The sequence below is a fragment of the Jaculus jaculus genome, chromosome 15, assembly GCF_020740685.1.
Source record: "Jaculus jaculus isolate mJacJac1 chromosome 15, mJacJac1.mat.Y.cur, whole genome shotgun sequence".
NCBI classification, from domain to species: domain Eukaryota; kingdom Metazoa; phylum Chordata; class Mammalia; order Rodentia; family Dipodidae; genus Jaculus; species Jaculus jaculus.
The window spans coordinates 20,840,230-20,855,154 of record NC_059116.1 but is presented as its reverse complement, the minus strand read 5'-3'; the positions used below and the strand labels follow the sequence as shown (position 1 = coordinate 20,855,154).

Here is a 14,925-nt window from a genome sequence, read left to right as displayed (position 1 = left end):
AAAAAGTTGACAAAAAAGTCCAGGCTTCTTACCCATCCATACTTCACCAAAACATCCTTGGCCTAGTTTAACCTCTAGCCGCAACGACTCTCGAGGGATTTCCCAAGCATCTTTGGCTAGACCTTGAGTCTGGGGTTTCACAGTTGGACACACAGTTGTTAACTTGTGGCACAAACCATCAGCATGTTCTAGATAAACGAATAAACTATACTGTAAAGGACTTACTTATAAAATTAAGATATATGTATGGATATACACATCACACACAGTATATTATCAACTAAAAAGCTTAAACTGTAGAAAAACAAAACCATAATATCTATCGGCTTTACTCTAAAAACATATACAAATGGGAGTTGTGGAGCCGAGCACGGTGGCGCACGCCTTTAATACCAGCACTCAGGAGGCAGAGGTGTAGGAGGGACACCATGAGGCCATCCTGGGAATACAGAGTGAATTCTAGGTCAGGCTGGGCTAGAGTGAGATGCTACCTTGAGGGGAAAAACAAGAGTAAAAGCATAAAGCGCATATAAGCAAGTATTCTGTTAAATGCACTGCTATGATTTACTGAAGGTTATGCTCTAGCTATTGTGTTGAGTGAGCACTATGTAAGGTCTGTCTGCCTCTAAACTGTACCTTGCTTTTTTGTTTTGGGTAGGGATGTTGGAGACAGGGTCTCAGTATGTATCCTGGGCCTATGTAGCCCAGGCTGGCCTTCCATTACCAATCCTTCTGCCTTAGCCTCCCAAATGCTAGGACTTCAGGCCTACCCCACCACCCATAACTTGAAGTTCTGACCACTCGATTTATTTATTCCCAACAAGGGTGCTATTGTTAGTTGTTACTTCTAGTAACACTACGTGGAAGCCACGGGCAGTCAAGGAATGTCAGTTAGAGGATACGGCTTCAAAGGAGGCAACAGCAGGAACCTGACTTGTAGTGCGCTGGTGTCTCCCCTTAAGTTATACTTCTAAATGTAAGTAAGATGCATTTCTTCCCATTCTCGTCAAGCAATCACACAAACTCCCACTCTAAGGAGGACAATTACAAGTGACACCGCTGTTTGGTAACATGTTTATCAGTAAAGTTTCCCACTGACTTGATAACACTGAAGGAGAAATTACCATGGAAACTTCCTCTCTTATAGTAGTAACTATTTAAGAATATCCAGAAATATTTGCATGACAAATTGGCAATGAAAATTTTGAGATGCAAGACTCTAATGCTGAAACCTCTTCAAAGCTCCTTGAAAGAATGTCCATAATTACTACAGACTAATTGTCTAGGGCGAGCAAAGCAAGTTCAGCCCGAATTTCACTGGATTTAAATGTTCAGCACTTGGAGGGCAATAATCCCAGAGGGTGGCTGAGACAACTACTTTTGTCTACCTAGTATCTGTCAATTTACTACCACAATCTTGGTATTTATATCACGAAACGGAACTCCACTGCAAGCATTATGCCAGGAAGGCATAGTGATTCCAACAGTAGTACAATTTCAGCACATTATCCAGTAACACAGTTCAGATACCAAGTATTACCTGCTCCTTATTTCATTTATTTATTTATTTACTTTTTGAGGCAGGGTCTCACTCTAGGCCAGGCTGACCTGGAATACATTCTGTAGCCCAGTCTGGCCTTGAACTCAGGGCTAACTGAGTGCTGGGATTATAGGCATGGGTCACCACACCCACCTTATTTTATTTTTTGAGATGGGTCTCTTGCTCTTCATCTTAATACAAACATTTATGGAGCACCAGCAGTGTGTAGTGTTACAGCTCAAGCTAGACAGATGAAGACATGGATTCTAGGCTCATAAAGAGTGTGGGAGGAAGGAAGTTTTCACCCCTGGAACAGTCACTTACCTGTGTAGTGCTTCACCAATTTCTGTAGTGTATCAAATTGTGCTCTGGTTGTGATATAGTATCCACCGTTGTCGAGTTTCCTGATTTTGTAGTGTTTCACATTGTCCCCCCTTACCTCATCCCAATCACGAATAGAGAGGGAATAAGCACCTGTGGGGGAGGGGAGTGGAAAAAAAACACTTTTAATATATCTTTGCCAACATACTACCCAAGGAAATTTGTACTTCCATTAATATAACATTCCCACCTTTAGTAGTTTCGCTTTCTCTTACTAAGAATATACCACGCTGATTCCCAGGATTCAGAAGTAGTCTTTCAGCATCTTTTCTCCCCATTTTGCCAAAATACCACCTGGAAGAGATGAATGGTGTTTCGAAATGGAAGGTATGAGGGTCAGGCAGCCACAACCGTATGAGCAACACTGGGACAGGGAGAGGGGCAAAGAACAGCCAGGAAGCATAGCAAAGGCTACAATTTAGTTGTGACAGTATTTCCTCATCTGTGTCTCTCAGTGTGTGCGTGTGCATGCACGTGCCACGGCACATGTGTGGAGGCCAGTAACTGTCAGGTTCGTCCTCGCTGCTTCTGCACCCGAGGCAGTCTCTCTCTGTTGTGTTCTGATGCACTCCTGAAGAGCTTCACGGTTCCTCTTGTATCAGTGTGCAGAGATTACAGAAGCCCATCAAAGCTTATATGTCTAGGGAGCATCAAACCCTGTGACTCAGGTTTGAGTAGTGAGAACTTCACCACTTTACCCACTAAAACTTACTTTTACTTATTAAACAGGAATATTAAAAATGCTAGTCAGGACAGGAGTGGTGGCGCACACCTTTAATACCAGCACTAGGGAGGCAGAGGTAGGAGGATCACTGTGAATTCGAGGCCACCCTGAGACCCCATAGTGAATTCCAGGTCTGCTTGGACTAGAGTGAGACCCTACCTCAAAAAATAAAAAAATACTAGTCAGATTATACCATTAGTTTTCTATGTGTTGACTACTCAGTGTGTCTTTTGGAATCTACTCGCCAATCACAGACACAGTAAATAGAGAAACAAAGATAGTAAATAAAAACCAGTTTTTTTTTTTCTGTCAGTGACACAGGAAAATATGAAGATTAATGTAAGAACAGAACTGACTCTCTGGAAACAGTGTGATTCATCTGTGTTCAGTAAGATGCAAGTATTTTATACTCAACTTATAGAGAACTCTCAATTTGTGTAGTGTTGACAAATTCTGCTACAGAAAAGCTAACCTACAACTAGAGAGGACACCAGAACAAAAGTAACAAATGTAATAGGAGAAAAGAAATTTAGTGTGACAAAACACTATTAAAGCAGACAAGTACTGAAGCACTACATTTTATAAGCATGCAACTGAACTGACAGTAAGAAAAGGGCTAAGACAGTATTTTAAAAATGAGTGGAGCCAGGCGTGGTGGCGCACGCCTTTAATCCCAGCACTCGGGAGGCAGAGGTGGGAGGATTGCCATGAGTTCGAGGCCACCCTGAGACTCCATAGTGAATACCAGGTCAGCCTGGGCGACAGTGAGACCCTACCTCAAAAACCAAAAAAAAAAAGAGTGGAAAAATGAAGAGACTGGGTACAAAGAGGGATGATTAATGCAGATTTACTTATGAGGCCACTCTGAGCAGTTACTCTAACATTAATGATTAACTCTCAAATCATGTCTATTAATATGACACATTAGCTGCACTAAGACTGTATGTGATTGCGCGTATAAAGCTGTGGTTAAGCAGAATGTGCATTAAGCTATTTAAACAATCGAAATCATTAATAAAACATGAAAGTCATCATACTCTTCTGCCTGAATGGAATCAGCAGGCGCTACATAGTTGCTGGGGATATAACCGTTCTTTCCCGTAGCGATCGATCTTGCTTCCCACCAGTCTCCTTCCCTGCAACACATGAAACAGCAATTACCACGAAGTGGACCACTACCCAAGCTGTAACCACCGCAGTTCTTGTTCCCAGCAAGCGAGAAGCTACTGTTTATGCATTCGTCACATCAAGACTTAAGACTCCAGAGCGCAGCATTCAAAGGATGAGTACACGAATGACAGGAACCAGGGCTGAGCAAAAGCACACGCACCTTCTGTTCTGAACCAACAGTAAACCCCCAAGATCCACACAGGTGAACGTTCATTGTCTTCTACACAGTTCTTTCAACCAAAGACAATAAACTCTCATAAATCCTTTCAATTTGTTAAGTATTAAATGATTTTTCAAGTTTGAGATATTATTTGCATGCCACAAAACTTACCCATTTGAGCTGGGCATGGTGGCGCATGTCTTTAATCCCAGCACTCGGGAGGCAGAGGTAGGAGGATAACAGTGAGTTCGAGGCCACCCTGAAACTACATAGTAAATTCCAGGTCAGCCTGGACCAGAGTGAGACCCTACCTCGAAAAACTAAAAAAAAAAAAAAAGAAAAAAAAAGGAAAATGCACAATTGGCTGATTTTTTTTGTTTGTTTCTGCTTTTTGTTTTTTTGAGATAAAGCCTGATTCTATATGGTGATCCTCCTCCCACTGCCTCCTGAGTGCTGGGATTAAAGGTGTGTACCACCACTCTTAGTTCAATTTAATAATTTTAAAAACATATTCAGAGTTGTACAGCCTCAGGATAATAAATTTTGGAACATTTCATCACCCTTTTAACAAACCCCATGCCCACTAGAAATCACCCCAGGCCCTTCCACTCCCTAATTTTCCATCTCTATGGATATGCTTACTGTAATTTCATAGTCATAGAATTATTTATGACATCTTTGTTAAGAGCATCTTTTAGCAGAATTTTCTCAAGGTTCACCTAGGTTTTATCATATGTCAAAAGTTCATGATTTTTTTATTTGCAAGCAGAGAGAAAGAATATAAAGCACTTTATCTGGCTTTATGTGGGTAGTGGGGAAATCAAACCTGGGTGGGCCAGAAGGACTTGCAAGCAACTGCCTTTAACCACTGATCCATCTCTCCAGACCTTGTTTATATATATAATATGTATTTTTTTCTTTTTTTAAATTTTCACAATTTTATTAACATTTTCCATAATTATAAAAAATATCCCATGGTAATACCTCCCCCCCCCCACGTACTTTCCCCTCTGAAATTCCCTTCTTCATCATATTTTTCTTTTTTTTTAATTTGAGAGAGAGAAAGCAAGAAGCAGATCAGGTACACCAGAGCCTCTAGTCACTGCAAATGAACTTCCAGGCAAATGTACCACCTTGTGCAGCTGGCTTACATGGGTACTGGGGAATCGACCCAAGGTCTTCAGGCTTCTCAGGCAAGCGCCTAACCTCTAAGCCATCTCTCCAGTCCCCAACTCCATTTTGCCCAGCGAGGCAGGGGGAAGCAGGGCGGCGGGGGTGGGGGGGGGGATGGTACATGCTTTTAGTCGCAGCACTAGGAAGGCTAAGGTAGTAGGTTCATTTGAGTTCAAGGCCAGCCTGGGGCTAAAGAGTGAATTCCAGGTCAGCCTGGGCTAGTGTGAGACCCTACTTCAAAAAACAGCAACAAAAAGGGTTCCTATTTTGTTGTTGCCAAATGTTTTCCTTTTAGTAACACATAAAAATGCAGTGTTTTTTCTTTTGTCACTTTAGTGGGGAGAAAAAAAGAAAATCAGAGGCACTATCATCCCTATAACCAAGAATTCAAATGTGCAACACCGAAGTTGAACAAGTATGAATGTTGAGTGGTGGCTGCACAAGCTTGTAATTCTGGCACTCAGGATGTGAAGACAGCTGGATCATGAGTTCAAAACCAGACTTGGCTATTCAAGTCCATGCTTCAAAAAATAAAACAAGGGCTGGAGAGATGGCTGAGCGGTTAAGTGCTTGCCTGTGAAGCCTAAGGACATAGGTTCGAGGCTCGGTTCCCCAGGTCCCACGTTAGCCAGATGCACAAGGGGGTGCACGCATCTGGAGTTCGTTTGCAGAGGCTGGAAGCCCTGGCGCGCCCATTCTCTCTCTCTCCCTCTATCTGTCTTTCTCTCTGTGTCTGTCCCTCTCAAATAAATAAAAATAAATAAATAAATAAAAATAAAACAAATGTGTATTTATAAAATGTTATCCAGGGCTGGAGAGATGACTTAGAGGTTAAACGCTTGCCTGTGAAGCCTAAGGACACAGGTTCAAGGCTCGTTTCCCCAGGACCAACATTAGCCAGATGCATAACAACACCACGTCTGGAGTTCATTTGCAGTGGCTGGAGGCCCTGGTGCACTCATGCTCTCTATCTGCCTCTTTCTCTCTCTCTCTGTGGCTCTCAAATAAATAAATAAAAATAAACAAAAAATTATAAATAAATAAGCAAATAAATTGTTAACCAAATATGGATCTGGAAAGGATTATACTAAGTGAGGTAACCCAGGCCCAGAAAACCAAGTGTTGCATGCTCTCTCTCATATGTGGATGATTGAACTTCTGTGTGAGCAGGAAGAAAACTCAGTAGCAAAGGCCAGTAAACTAGAAAAGAAATATAAAGGGAAGAGAAAGGAAGGGAGGGGGGCACTTTATAGGATGGTATTTGTGTGTGTGTGTAGAAGATTAGATTAATGGGGGTGAAAAGGCCCAAAGTGAGGTCAGTGGAAGAGATTGAGTAAAGGAAAGGTGGAGAAAGGGCTAATCAAAATCTAGGAGGATATAAATAAATCATATGGAAACCTATTTTTTGGACAATGGAACACACTCAGGAGCCATAGATTGTTGCTAGAAATTTTTCAGTGCCAGGGATGAGATATGTTCCAGTGAGTTGTTGGCCAGGGAGGTCCCTGATGCCCCCAAACATTATAGGCCATTGCTGAGGCCCTTGGTTTCCCACGACTTCACATACTTGAGCTGCAAGGCCACTGAGAGATCCTGCTGGAACTGAGCTGATAACCTCTTCCATGTAGACCAGCTGACAGAAAGCTGGAAGAAGCAATTCTGCATGCAGTTCAATGGGAGAAAGAGAAATCACCAGTGAAGATTCTCAACAGTGAACAATGCAAGCCTTATATTTAGCCAGCCAGGCCAAACGAGCCAACGGGTGCAATAGTGACACGTCTGTCATGGTGGAAACAAACTACCCTCTAATTGGACTGGAGGCCCGCTCCCTGATACTGAAAACTTAAAAGGGGGGGGGGATGTAACATCTGCTAATGTCTGGATAAGTGTATATACTATGCTTATCAAACTGCCCAGTAAGCACTTCACTTAATGTTCATACCCTTGTATTAATGCTACTCTCACTTTTGGTAAAGAACCTTCTCTTTTCAGATGGCAGTGACCTTGGGATGACTCAGAAGGCATCATGGTGCTGGAAAGAAGTGACAGAGGAGTCATCAGTACTGAAATATCTCTATCACACCCTTAAGACTCAGGGTCTAATGAAGAAGAAGTGGCAGAAAGAATGTAAGAGCCAAAGGAAGGGTAGGACTCCTTACAACGTGCTCCCCCCAGACACAAAATGACCTGGATATCCATGACCTCACAGTGCCTGACACTGCCTACACTAGGCCACCATAATAGGAGGAAAAGATCATGACATCAAAATAAAAGAGAGAGTGACTGAGAAGGGGAGGGGATATGATGGAGAATGGAGTTTCAAAGGGGAAAGTGGGGAGAGAGGTTATTACCATGGGATATTTTTTTATAATCATGGGAGTTGTTAATAAAAATTTGAAATTAAAGAATCCAAATATAACTTAATAAGACTAAAATTATAATTCAAAACATGGGAGGTCTATGTGGTGTATAATGTTTCCTTTGGCTTTTCCAAAATTCATGTGAAAAGAAAAAAATACTATCTCGAATAAGGAATATATATATATAATATTTTTTTAAAGCAAGACAAGCAATGAAGGTAAGGCGTCACCCAGAGAAAACAGAAGCAGTCGGCATGCAGGCGTGAGGAGGAGGACAAATGCGAGGGCACTGAGAAGTGGCAGGGCTTCACTACAGGTAGGTGCAGAACGAGGAAGGGCAGAAACAGCGAATTCTCCACGAGGACGCACTGGCGCTGCGCTCGGAGTTGTATTTCCCTTCCAGTCTGGTGGCAGCTATAGCTACGGAAGGATCTTACAGCACAGAGACGAAATGGGGTTTATGTTCGGGAACAAATCAGTGGTAAGAGGTGGGAACAAGGACAGAGGAAAGCATGACTAGAAGCAAAGAAACCCACGCTTCCAACGAACAAATAAGACCTGCAAGTCATCTGGCACTTACACAAAAAGGGTTTTCTTCATAAAGATTTTTTTAAGGGATATCCTTTGGGAGGGGTAGTGAACTCACCATGGGGATAGACTGGCCTCAAGCTCACGATCTTCACTCCTTCCTCCCCTCTGGAGTGTCACCACACTCAGAAGTCCGTTTATAAATCTCTCCTGGTACACCTGAACCACACAGCCCCACCTGCAGAAGCAGCACCCCTGCCCACGGCGGGTGCTATGGGATGGGCAGCAGCCCCGCCGGGCACAGCCTGCCCTGCTGCCCTCGCCTCCATGGCACCGAGCCCGTGCGTCACTGGTCTCTCTACTGACACCAGGTTTCTGTCAAGATTTCTCTCACTCAAAATTTCATGACACTTACGTATTGTTAATTATTTGAAATCTTTCACCCTTCTTGAATGAAAGGTCTTCTGTAGTTCTAGCTTCATAATCATATAAGGCCACAAATATAGTAACACCACCTGGCAGAGGGGGAAAAAAAAAACTACAGTAAATTATATAGATAAAATTACATATATAAACTAATAAAAGAACAAAGAAGCAGCTACTGCCAGCCAGTAAGAAGCTTAGGATCGGTTTTCTCCTGATTATACTGAGCAGCTGGAGCTCAGTAACATGCTGTCCCTAAGACCTTCCCTAAAACCACTGTACTCTACAAATTCTAAAATTCTATATACTCAGAAATAAATTCAGACTTCTGAAGTAGCATTTCTAGGTTGAAAGACAGCCAAATTTCAAATCAATTTCTGGTAACACCATAGGCTATTGGCACTGGTCTTCAGAACTTCTTACACACAATGAGTACATGTTTCAGCCTAGGAATTAGCAATAATCATGAAGGTTTTAGGAAAACTTATCTCACGTTTACCATGTAAGCATGTACATGTACCATGTAAGGACTCGAGCTTAGATCTCCAGTACCCACACAAGTGCTGTGGATGGCTGCTCTTCTGTAATCCTATAAACCAGCCCTTGGGAAGCTGAGCCAGGGGATTCTGGGGCAAGCTGGCTAGCAAGACTAGGCAGACGAGTGAGCTCTGAGTTCAAAAGAAAGACCCTGCCTCAGCAAGTAAGGTGGAGAGAGACGAGAAAGACACCTGACATGAACCTCTGGCCTCATGTGCACACATACAAACATACCCATGAACACACAGGTACCCATGCATACACACACCATACACATATAAAAAAAAGTCATAAAAGTCATGTTTGTCTCAGAAATTAAATATGACTGATTACAAATCATGAAGCATGAATTCCAAAAGTAGCTCAGAGCTGGGCGTGGTGGTACATGCCTTTAATCCCAGCACTTGGGAGGCAGAGGTAGGAGGACTACCATGAGTTCAAGGCCACCCTGAGATGACAGAGTTAATTCCAGGTCAGCCTGGACCAGAGTGAGACCCTACCTCGAAAAGCCAAAAAAAAAAAAAAAAAAAAAAAAGTAGCTCAGATTTAGCAATGTGAACAAGCTCAACAACCCTACCAGTATGTGCAACCCAAATAATAGAACAGATGTAAGCAATAAAAACAGCATGCAGTGTTTAAAATAGATATTCAATTAAAAAAAAAAAAACTTTTATTTTATGTATGTGCTTGAAAGAGCAAGTGAGCATGCGCACCCATGGGCTCACCATGGCCCTCAGCTGCTGCAACCAAACTCCAGACTCCATGTACCACCTTGTGCATCTGGCTTACTTGGGTCCTGGAGAACTGAACCTGGGTCCTTTGGCTTTGCAGACAAGTACTGTAACTACTAAGCCACCTCTCCAGTCCTCAATTTTAAAACTCTGTAATGTAGTAATTTAAAAAATGTATGTAGCAGAGCCAGGCGTGCGCTAGCATGCCTTTAATCCTAGCACTTGGGAGGCAGAGGTAGGAGGATCACTGTGAGTTTGAATCCACCCTGAGACTACATAGTGAATTCCAGATCAGCCTGGGCTGGGCTAGAGTGAGACCCTACCTTGGGGGGGAAAAAAAAGTATGTAGCCGGGCATGGTGGCACACAGCTTTAATCTCAACACTTAGGGAAACAGAGGTAGAAGGATCACTGTGAGTTTGAGGCTACCCTGAATTCCACCTCAAAAGCAACCAAACAAAATACTATGTCAAGTTAATATTTTGGGCTGGAGAGATGGCTTAGTGGTAAAGGCATTGCCCTGAAGCCCAAGGACACAGGTTTGATTCCACAATACCCATGTAAGCCAGATGCACAAGGCAGCACATGCATCTACAGTTTGTTTGCACTGGCTAGAGGCTCTGGTGTGCCCATTCTATCTCTCTTTCTCTCTCAAAAATATAAACAACATACATATTTACCACATATAATGTTTTTTAAAATACTTTTTATTTATGTATTTGAGAGAAAGAGGGAGAGAGAAAGTGAGTGCTCCCGAGCCTCCAGCCGCTGTAAACAGACTCTAAACGAATGCACCATCTTGTGCATCTGGCTTACATGGGTCCTGGGGAATCGTACCTGGGTCTTTTGCCTTTGCAGGCAAGCATCTTAACTGCTAAGCCATCTCTCTAGCCAAGGAATATTATTTTATTTTTTATTTTAACATTCCTGTTCCAAAAGGGAAGAATGGAGCATAGCAAGAAAGACTGGGCCGGGGCAAGACTGAAGCCCAGTGGGGCAAACACTAATCCTGTAGTTTCATGTCCAATGTCTGGGACTTATAGTAGAAGTCTGGGCTCTAGGGGTCTTGGCAGCCTCAACCCTCCAGCTCTGGCTGCCTCTCTCTCAGGCTGGTTCTATGCTTTTCAGGGCAGATGTCCCATGGTCCTGGCATCTCTACCATCCTGGGGTCTCCAACTGCAATTTAGGCTTAACTTTCAGCACATCATATATGGGTCTCTTTGCAGAGAGTCTGACCCTGTCTCATATTGCCGAGCTTCATGGGGAAGGACACCATAACCTGTCCATCTTGCATCTTTTATGCCAATAAATCCAGTGCCATATGTCTGTTGCTGATAATTTCTACTACCAGCTTAAGATGGAGCCATAGTGATATCTGTGTGCTAGGGTTGCTGTATTTGTATAAACACCTTTTTATACTTTAGATATACAAATAATTGACCTTGAAGCAAAAGTAAGCCACTAAGCCGGGCGTGGTGGCGCACGCCTTTAATCCCAGCACCCCGGAAGCAGAGGTAGGAGGATTGCTGTGAGTTCAAGGCCACCCTGAGACCCTGAGACTCCATAGTGAATTCCAGGTCAGCATGGGCTAGAGTGAGACTGTATCTCGAAGGAAAAAAAAAAAAAAATATATATATATGTATATGTATATGTATATGTATATGTATATGTATATGTATATGTATATATATATAAATCCCATGGTAATAGCCTCTCCCCCCTACCCCGCACTTTTCCCTTTGAAATTCTATTCTCCATCATATTACCTCCCCATCTCAATCATTGTACTTATATATATACAATACCAACCTATTAAGTACCCTCCTCCCTTCCTTTCTCTTCCCTTTATATCTCCTTTTTAACTTACTGGCCTCTGCTACTAAGTATTTTAAGAATTTTATTTTTAAAATACGTATTCGCTGAAACACTGAACTACCATTCTTTTTAAAAAAATATGTTTGTTTATTTGAGAGAGAAAGAGGGAGGAAGGGAGGGAAAAGGGGAGACAGAAAGAGGGGGCTGAGAGAATGAGTACCCCAGGGCCTCCAGCCACTGCAAACCAACTCCAGATGCACATGCCCCCTTGTGTATCTGGCTTACATGGATCCTAGAGGTTGAACAAGGATCCTTTGGCTTTTCAGGCAAATGCCGCAAACAGCTAAGCCATCTCTCCAGCCCTGGACTACCATTCTTACACTGGTATATAATGAACAATAAGTGATCACTACAATACTTTAATATTGGATGGCATTTAAAAGTCCTGAGAATTACAAGTTTCTTAAGGGAGGGATTTTTTTTTCTCTTTTCAAAATTTTCTTTTCAAATTTTTATTAACAACTTCCATGATTATAAAAAATATCCCATGGTAATACCTTCCCTCCCCCCACTGAGGGATGTTTTAAAATCTTTGTATTTCCAGTGCCTGCCAGCTATTAGGTATCCAATATTAACTTGAATAATAAGTTACTGAAATAACTAATAGTATAACTACATAGATTAGATTTCTACTAAATTTCTCAGAACCATATTCATGTATACATTGACATTAGAACTGGGGATATAGCTCAATGATAGAACACTTGTCTTGGGCTTGATCCCCAGCACTAGAAAGAAGAAAACAAAAGAAAACAAAACGATGGGGCCCATTATGGTGACCACACACCCATAATGCTAGCACTCAAGAGGCTAAAGCGGGAAGATAGAAATTTCAGGTAGGCCTGCCTACAAAGACCCCTGTTACAAAATTATAAATCCTTCAACTTTTGTTAGACTTTCATTTGCTCATACAAGTTTTCTGGCAAGCCCTCCAGTAAGAAGTGTTTCTTAGCAGCGATCAGAACATAAGGATATAAAGGCAGCCAGCATAATCTGTCGTGTAAACCTTACCTGTTAAACCAGGAGGATACGAACTTGGCACCACTGAGAACGTGGAAGATGTTCCTCCAAAAGGAGTCACTCCTGAGGATCCTCCAAATGGCGTTATGGACAGACTGCTGAAGGTGGCGGGCGCTCCCTTGGCGGCGGACGACGGAGAGGCTGCGGTGGGCTCTGCTCCGTAGTGGCTGACACTTGGACTGATGGGCTCTGGAGGGTTTTCAGTCGTGTACTTGATGGCTGGACTTTTGTTTTCTTTACTTTTAATGCAGCCCATTATCAAATCTAGGGGCAGTAAGTAAACATTTTGAGAATCAGTTATCACAAGGAATTGTCAAAAAGATACTACTAAAGGGCTGGAGAGATGGCTTAGCAAGTAAGGCACTTGCCTGCAAAGCCCAAGGTCCCAGGTTCATTCCCCAGGACCCACTTAAGCCAGATGTACTACTAGGTGGTGCATGTGTCTGGAGTTTCTTTGCTGCAGCTGGAGGCCATGCGTACCCATTCTCTCTCTCTCTCTAAAATAAATAAATAAAATATTTTGAAAGATACAATTAAAAGATGACTTTACTTTGTTTTTTCGTTGTTTTTTCGAGGTAGGGTCTTACTCTAGCCTTGAACTCATGGCGATCCTCCTACCTCTGCTTCCCAAGTGTTAGGATTAAAGGTGAGAGCCACCACACCCAGCAAAAAGATGACTTTAAATGAAGGATCCCCTACCCACCTACCACCTAAAAGTGGTTTTAATTCAACAGCAATAACAAAACAACAGCTGAAGATGAAGTCTCCTTCCCCTCATTTATCTGCTAAAGCCTTGCTCAAATCACATTACTCTATAGCTCGGCCACTTATGATAATCCAATGACAAAATGCCACAATAGCTGGTAAAATCATGAGTTCTAAGAAGCCTAAATTTGAATCCTGGCTTCCCACTTAGGAGCAGAGTAAGTTTAAGTATGTTGCTTATCTGCTCTGGACCCCAGTTACTTGAAAAAGTATTGGATTACCCATCACTTACATTTTGCTGTAAGGATTAACTTAAAAATTCTAGACACTAAGTGGTACATAGCAAATACTGCCATATTCTATCTATGACAACATCAAGCAACAGGTTTTTTTGTTGTTGTTTTTTCTTTTTTCTTTTTGGTATTTCAAGGTACAGTCTCATTCTCTAGCCCAGGCTGACCTGGAATTAACTATGGAGTCTCAGGGTGGCCTTGAACTCACAGCAATCCTACTCCCTCTACCTCTCGAGTGCTGGGACTAAAGATGTGTGCCACCATGCCTGACAACTTTTTTAAATTATCTGTGGGGGTGAGGGGAGAAAATGAATATTGGTGAGCCAATGGCCCCTGTCAATGCATACTATGGATGCATGTGCCACCATGTACAGCTGGCTTTATGTGGATCCTAGGGAATTGAACCTGGGTCCTTGGGCTTTGCAGGCGCAAGCACCTTAACAGCTGAGCCATCTCTCCAGCCCCCAATAAGACACATTTCAAGAGCTTAAAAGTTGCCTGTAAAGCTGGGCGTGGTGGCGCACGCCTTTAGCCTTTAATCCCAGCACTTGGGAGGCAGAGATAGGAGGATCACCGTGAGTTCAAGGCCACCCTGAGACTCCATAGTGAATTCCAGGTCAGCCTGGGCTAGAGTGAGACCCTACCTCAAAAAAACAAAAAAAAAAAAGTTGCATGTGGCCAGAGGACACCATTTAAGATAAAAGAGATATATTCCTTTTCCCTTTCTCTTAAAGTTACTATGCTTATCGAATCTCATCCTCCTGTTTCTTTAGACCTCTGTAGGACCATGCATGTGCTCAGCCCCCACCTGCTCAAGTCCTATCCAGTCACTAATGATTATAAAGGTAAGGCTCTCCATGCAATTAAACCACCAGTATACTTTTGGGGAAATTTTTTTTGTGCATAACTTTTTTTTTTTTTTTTACTTGTGCTACTTTCCACCCCCCTTATTGGCCTAATTCCCAAACCAGTCCCCAAATCATGGCAATATATTCTTTCTTAAAAGCAAGAGCTGCTGCCCAGCAAGCACTTCTCTTAATGTTCATACCCTTATATTAACACTATTCTCACTTTTAGTAGAGAATCTTCTCTTTTCAGATGGCAGTGACCTTGGGATGACTCAGAAAGCATCATGGTACAGTAAAGACGTGATCGGAGTGCTCAGCACTGAAATATCTCTATCACACCTTTCAAGGCTTAGAGTCTATTGTGGAAGAGGTGGCAGAAAGAGTATAAAAGCCAAAGGAAGGGTAGGACTCCTTACAACTTGCTCCCCCAGGCAGAAAATGACCTGGATATCCATGAC

At 42.5% G+C, this 14,925-nt stretch overlaps 1 protein-coding gene across 3 annotated transcripts in view; it reads right to left on the bottom strand.

Moving 5' to 3' along the window:
• The window catches only part of Yes1 (YES proto-oncogene 1, Src family tyrosine kinase), a 75,486-nt gene that overhangs the window by 16,862 nt on the left and 43,699 nt on the right, over nucleotides 1-14,925 (bottom strand). For 2 of the 3 annotated variants that reach the window (XM_045134973.1, XM_045134974.1), the window contains exons 2-7: nucleotides 12,613-12,885; nucleotides 8,452-8,551; nucleotides 3,683-3,781; nucleotides 2,112-2,215; nucleotides 1,865-2,014; nucleotides 33-188 (exon numbers count right to left, since the gene is read on the bottom strand). In XM_045134973.1, the coding sequence (XP_044990908.1) occupies nucleotides 33-188; nucleotides 1,865-2,014; nucleotides 2,112-2,215; nucleotides 3,683-3,781; nucleotides 8,452-8,551; nucleotides 12,613-12,877 (874 nt within the window). In that variant the 5' untranslated portion in view covers nucleotides 12,878-12,885. Of the gene's footprint in view, nucleotides 1-32; nucleotides 189-1,864; nucleotides 2,015-2,111; nucleotides 2,216-3,682; nucleotides 3,782-8,451; nucleotides 8,552-12,612; nucleotides 12,886-12,989; nucleotides 13,041-14,925 lie in introns of those variants that run through there. The other variant, XM_045134972.1, reaches the window with a different exon arrangement.